The sequence below is a fragment of the Oryzias melastigma genome, linkage group LG5 (genome assembly GCF_002922805.2).
Source record: "Oryzias melastigma strain HK-1 linkage group LG5, ASM292280v2, whole genome shotgun sequence".
Taxonomy (NCBI): domain Eukaryota; kingdom Metazoa; phylum Chordata; class Actinopteri; order Beloniformes; family Adrianichthyidae; genus Oryzias; species Oryzias melastigma.
The window spans coordinates 3,292,834-3,299,637 of record NC_050516.1 but is presented as its reverse complement, the minus strand read 5'-3'; the positions used below and the strand labels follow the sequence as shown (position 1 = coordinate 3,299,637).

At 38.4% G+C, this 6,804-nt stretch overlaps 1 protein-coding gene across 2 annotated transcripts; it reads right to left on the bottom strand.

The window, feature by feature from the left end:
• Window positions 1–2,356: 2,356 nt before the first annotated feature.
• On the bottom strand, window positions 2,357–6,231 carry LOC112145437 (kelch-like protein 10). Of its 2 annotated transcripts, XR_002919074.2 has the most exons (4): window positions 5,912–6,231; window positions 3,007–3,487; window positions 2,557–2,933; window positions 2,357–2,486 (listed from the first exon to the last, which is right to left on the bottom strand). XR_002919074.2 is itself a non-coding variant. In XM_024270665.2 (3 exons), the coding sequence occupies exons 1-3, from the start codon at window positions 6,043–6,045 to the stop codon at window positions 2,730–2,732; spliced, it is 819 nt and encodes a 272-aa protein (XP_024126433.1). In that variant the 5' UTR covers window positions 6,046–6,231; the 3' UTR covers window positions 2,402–2,729. The 2 variants fall into 2 exon arrangements, 1 of the variants encoding a protein (XP_024126433.1); XM_024270665.2 differs by having other exon boundaries at window positions 2,402–2,933.
• Between the last annotated feature and the right edge of the window lie 573 nt (window positions 6,232–6,804).

Below are 6,804 nucleotides of genomic sequence, written 5' to 3'. Positions count from 1 at the left end.
TGTGGCCTCACGCCGAACGTCCAAAACCTTTGTGGAAGAGATGTGGACTTTCAAGAAGCTCACTACTGATTGTGAGAGTGGAGAAACAATGACTCAGACAAAGATTGAAACTAATTAGAGCTGGGTTGATAAAATCGATTAATCGATTTGAATCGATTTAAGCTTAATAGATAAAATAATCGATTCTTAAAAAAAATTAAATCGATTTAGCACATAAAGCTAAAGTCCGCTAGCTTAGTTCTAAAGTTTAATGGAATTTCCCATAGGACGACTAATGCTAACGCTCGATCGACTTTAACATATGTTGCTGACTAAATGAACATCTTTATAAACTCACGTGCATGAATTTTCCAAACTCTTTTAAGGAAATATTTTTTAAAGTAACTATTGTGGTCTAAAACACCGTTTTGTTTTGTTTTTTCTTCCTCTGGAATAAGATGTAATGTTATAGCGCGATCGCCACCTAGTGGCCAAACTGAAACGCCATCACGGAGAAGCAGAAGACTGTTTATAATGTTATCATCTGAACATTTTTGTTAGAGCTTCTTCTTTAGAAAATCCATGTGACACTGTATGCCATTAACAATCTCATCAATTTTACAGTATGTGAACTGTAAGATATAAATATATTCAAAGCATATAGTAGATTGTTAATGTATTTCTAAACCAATGTGCACAAATGTGTAAACTCAAAATTTAATTAAATTGAAGAATCGAAAGAATTGAAAAAAAAAATCGAAATTGAATCGATTCATGCTCTTGTAAATCAAATTGAATCGTTTCTGGAAATTATTATTGACACCCAGCTCTACGAATTACTGACAAGTTCTGGCTCCAACATGGTGAAAAATGGTATTTGAATTGACTTCATTTGGTTGGAGAGAGACGTAAACCATTTTCTATGGGTGATGTCTTGTGTGGAAAACCATCAGTTTCGTATTTACTCTCTTTTTTACTCTTTTGATGAAGAGTTTATACTTCTCAATGCAATAATGTTCGCACTGTCTACAGTACTAATAACTTTTTGGTTCATTTGTTATTAGACACATGATATATTTAAACATACCTGAATCACGTTCGTGTGAAAGCACCTTTATACTCAGTCTCCTTCTATTCTAAAATAATGGTTGGTTATCACAAACCAATGAAGAAACATCAGAAGAACATAGGGGTTGGTCAAGGACACTTTGATAAGGAAACACCTGGAATCAAAAATGTAATCACTGGTTGAACTGGATCCACAGGGGTTGCTCCAGTAGAAGTGAAACTTGAGTGCACACAACTTTATAAGCCTCACTGAATTTAGTCCTAGATAAGTGTGTCAAGCTATATCAAGATGAGAAATGGGCAGAGTAAGTGACGCCACCAATAGAAAATGGCTTACTTCCGACTCCAATCAAATAAAGTCAATTCATTCACCACTTTTTAGCGATACTATTGGAGCCAGACGATGTCAGTAAGTAGTGATTGTTCCAAGTCGGTCTGAGTCAACGTTGATATGGCAACAACTCTTGCCAATCAGGAATGAGCTTTTTGGAACTCCTCATCTCTTCAATGAAAGGAAGCTGAGAAGAATTTGCTAAACGTTTTGAACATTTGACATGAGACTACATAATTTTATTATGGCATCTGATTGGTCAGTTTATAACTTTCACTATAGAAACAATATGGAAAAAATATATCAGCAAGATCCTATTAAGAAAAAGTTAGCAGAGCAAGAATGGTGATTCTGTAGTAATAGCTGTTTCTCGATAAAAGTCTATGGGATTTTGACTTCTTGGAGCCTGTGGGTACTTTTGTACATGGAACATCGTGGGTAACTTCTGTACTGTTTTTTGTCAACTCACACTGAATACAGAGGACATTTATTTTACAGGAGATTAAACTTTATTTCAGTACCTGTTTCATGTATGGTAAAAGAGGCATAATGAGGGAGTTGCTCCACCACACAGCAGGTAATGGGTCCGTGAGGTACTGCCAGGTCCTCTACAACATTTCCCTGGTTGTTCTCTACATCATAGCGCCACTCTGCACTCATGTATACATCTTCAGCTTCAACGCCCCCGACCACATACAGTTGTTTCTCTAACAACGCAACGCCAAAGCTCCAACAGCTGTTAGTCATGTTTGCTACCATCCTCCAGGTCATTGATGCAGGATTGTAGACCTCAACATCGGACAAACACATACTATTGCTGTATCCACCCATCACAAAGATCTGGTCTTTGTACGTGATTGCTCCCATTGCTCCTCGTGCAACCTCCATTCGTGGGATTAGTGTCCATTGATTGGTTTCGGGGTTGTAGCACTCAGCTGATGACAGAGCTTGATCCAGGAGTAGTCTACCAAAGACGTAGACCTTCCCGTTAAGGGATGTGGCTTTAGCATTGGCCCTTCTCTGTTCCATCGGTGCAATGAAAGTCCACTGATTTGTGCTGGGCTCGAACCGTTCTGCAGAGTTCAGCGTTTCATCTGAATTCCACCCCCTAAAGTGAACACAAAGCAATTCAAAGCAACCACGCTGATTTCGGCCCGCGCCTCATGCATCAACCTAACCTCTTCCCAGATCCACGAGGCAATTCTGAACTTCATCACACTGCTTAAGCAGCTGTCATCAGTGAATCCTCCAATGCAGTAGACACATCGACTGAACTCTGGCATAGTGATGCTTTTGTTGCACACGACCTTCCAGCAGTTGGTTTGTACGTTGTATGCCTGGATGACGTTGGCTAGAAGATCGTCGAAATGTGTCCAATAGCCAGCAGAACTTCAGCAGGGCTGCGGGCCCTATCTAGAGGTCTCTCCAAGTAGGAGTTGCAGAGTGCCCTCAGAGTTCTGGTCACCATGGCTGCACACCGAGCATTCCTTCTTACCATAGTCTCTCGGCACACAGTGTTAATCAAGTACTCAGCAGGCATTTGGGACAAGTAAACCTAGAGGAAGACAGAATGCCAATGAAACAGTTGCATAAGTGCAGAGAATGTAATGTTCTGGCTTGATGGTCACCTTGCTCATCAGTGTAGGGAAGAAACGGCACCTCTCCTTTGAAGCATAGTTGATCCAGCGAAGCATGGCCTTAAAGACTATCCTCTCCTCCCTCACATTTAGCTCGCTGTTGTCAATAAAATATTTCAGATGCCCTTCAGAGAGATTGCAGAAATCTGGACAAGATTTTGCAACATCCTCAAAGTGGCGCAGGATGAAGTAAGATACTTTCAACCACAGGCTAGTGTTGGCAATGTGTTCTGCCAGAATTATCCTGCTGATGCAGTTGTTGGTACAAATATTCTGCTGAAGGATGAGACTGCAGTCCGAGACAATTCTCCAGATCTTGAAGCACTCTGCTGTCTCCATCAGCAACTGTGTGGTTTCCTCTGTCACGTGGAGAGACTGGCTGTAGGCGTATTCCACAATGACAGCCATTACATTGGCAGACACATCGGGGAGGCAGCAGACTTTCATTTCTGGGTTGTTGTTGAAGAGTTCACTGTTGAAATAAGAGAAGATGATAGTAACAAAGCAGCTAGAAAAGGATCATCTACCATAATTCAGGAAGAAGCAGTCATTCATAACTCAACCAAAGCCTCCTTTTAATTGGTAATTAGCTGCAGTCCCACCCTCATCATCTATTGATGTATTGTAAAAGCGTTCTGAGTGGTCTTTATGATTATGCTAGTTTAGCCAAAATTAAAAAAAAACATGTCATTTTTTAGAATACAGTATCTGCAAAGTGACAGTTAAATAGAATTTCGCCTCTGAGTTGCGGATGGGACTGTTGACTAAAACCTGCGCTGATCTCCCATCATCCCTTTGTTTACAGTGTCTCCTGCTAGCTTAAAGCCTCTCAAACCCCCAACCTAACATTAGCAGTGCAACAAGCCAAGAAACATTTTCCCCTTTGTTGTAGATAAGTTGTATAAATACCCTCAGTGTGTATATATATATATATATATATATATATAGGTGTGGGTGTGTGTGTGTGTGTGTGTGTGAGCATCAGTGAGTGAAAATGTTCTTCATGTTGAAATTTGTTTTTTCATATGTTTTTACAATTGTTAAACAGAAAATGGAAGAAAAACAAACTCCGTGATATAACCACTTAGGACCCGAGCTATTCTTTGATATGCCTGTTTATTTATCGTACAGAGAAATAAAAGTTAAAGTCCCCCATGACAATTTTTTTTAATAAAAAAAAACATTCTCAGCAATGTTTTATTTATGACTATAAAGTTTTTAACTAAATTCGCACAACTTGAATCTTTTAAAAAGCCATTTTTCATGTTGATCTGAAGCCTTTGTTTCCAAAATCTCCCCTGAGGGGGCGTGGCTTTTTGAGCTGAACAGCTGTGAGTAGCAGTTGCTGTGATCAATACATTCAATCATTGGTTTCTCAGAGCAGAAATCTTGGGAAAATAATGAAAGCTAACATCAAAATGCTCTTTCATTGATTTACAACTGCGGTCAAATGAGCCGCCATTCACATTTTCACGGTCACATCAAGAAGCTCCGTGGAGTCTGGTGGAGATTTTCCAGCGCTGTTACCATAAGTAATGTATTGTATGAAGTTCCCACAAAAAAAATCCAGTGACGGCTGATTTGACCACGGAAATGTGAACGGCGGCTCATTTGACCGCACTCAAAGGGAAGATGCATCTTCTCTTCTCCGGCACCTGAGCTAGACACGCAACCTGAGCCAGATGAGGGTTTAGTGCATGTGCAGCAGAGCTGCTGTGACGTAAAGAAGGCTCATTAATTCAAACAGAACCTGTCACCACAGTTTGATTTGATTTAAATGGAGAAATACTTGGAAATGCAAAAACGAAATCGTTGTTTATTACATTTCTTCTCTTTCTTAAGAAAAATGCCACACAAATATGTTGCCAACACAAAAAACATGGTTTTCTCAGAGGGGAACTTTAAGAAAAATTACCTACTGCACTGTGATAAAAACCAAAAATGTGACGTTTTAAGGAGTTAAAGTCTTAAGAAGCAAAAAAGATGATAATAATAAGAACAATAATACAATTAATAATGAAGATCTGAATTACATATGGTAGAAACTATTTAATAATTCTAAAGATAATGGGGTTAAAGTCACAAAACTTTCTCACATGACTAATAATTACCTATTCAGGGCTCTAAATTAACACCCCCAGACCCGCCAAATGTGAGTAAAACTTTAATTTGTCGGGTAGAAAATAAAAAGTCTCTAGCCACTTTGGCAGGTGAGACATTGTTCATCCTCAATTACGGGGAACTAAAACTCACAACAATGACTTTTAAGTGTCTACCTTCCCTCTCCATTCGGCTACCACAAACATTCATCTCACAGTTAGTTCAAAACCTTAAATTCTGACTTTATTGCGCAGATTTAATCCTCACATTCACAACAACAGGTGGTAAATTCAGGGACTGCAATGTGTAAATGTCTCTGGATAACGGCCGTCCACATCAAGTACCATCCACTGCCAGCCACCCGGTAGCCAGGGGTATATAAAAAATGGACCATTTTACTCGCCTGATAGCTGCTTGACTGCTGCCATCTACGTTCATGACCACGCCAACAATTTAAAAATAAATCAGGCGGCGGCAGTTAATCTCTAGACGATTCTGCCGATGCCTACTCATCGTGCAGTGGCATTTGTATTTGTGACCGTAGCATTATTTTTCATCTTTATTAAGAAAAATTGTTCTTCATCCCTTTTATTCCCATTTAAGCTAATGTTAAACCAAGGATGGAACATGGCGAATTAGCAACATATGGCGTTAAGGGGTTAATCCAATAAAACTGAGTTTTCTACAAAAGTTAAGGGGTTTAATTTAAAAAACATCAGCAAAATTAGTTGAAATTACATTTTACACTCTAGAAAAAAATTAGTCTCTTTCTTAAGAAGTTCTGTCTCAAACTTACCAAAAGTAGTGGCTGCTGTTGCAAAGGACGATTTTGTGAGTTTTAAAATCTCTGTCGCTGACTTGGATCACAAAGTCGCACAGCTCTCCCAGCATCAGGGCCTCTCTTAAAACTTTCCTGCACATGGAGCTCATCTTTCAAAAATATGGGAAAAAGTTTGATCTGCTGTAAAATAAATATGAAAAATGTAGAGAAACAGTGCCAGTGGCTCAAAGTGCTTTCTGCACTTGAGCACAGGTTTATGTGAGAATACTTTCTTTTAAAAAGGAATCCTGTTAGTTCTCTATGGCAACCACTTATTCAATCAAAAAAACTATGACTGCTGTATATCACTCAAAAAACTAAAATAGAACATGCATTATCGACCATTAAATGGAAAATCACTTGTTCATTTTTCTAATAGTGTATTTTAGAAGTTTTTTTCCAGAAAAAAAATAAAATAATTTTGGAAGATTAGCATAAAAGGTTTTAATGGATGTTTATGATTTGATCAAATGGTCACAAATTTGATGAATCTTTCAGTCTTTAACAATTTAAAAACTTTATGTTAATCTCAAAACATCTAAACAGGAAAGGGTTCAGGCAGTCGGGACCCCCAACCCCAACAAAAGGGGAGCTAAACTGCGTTCATCCCCAAAGAACCGGATTTTAGCAAATTCAAAGACAAGAAATGAGGAACATCCTCTAATATATATATATATATATATATATATATATATATATATATATATATATATATATATAATGTAATAACACTTTAATAAAGTTAAGTTAAAGTCCCATTAACTGAAATTTGTTCTCCACATTTGACCCCTGCCCTGAGGGAGCAGTGAGCTTCAGACACAGCTGCATTCAAGAACCATCTGGTGGTTTAAATCAATGTAAAAATTCGG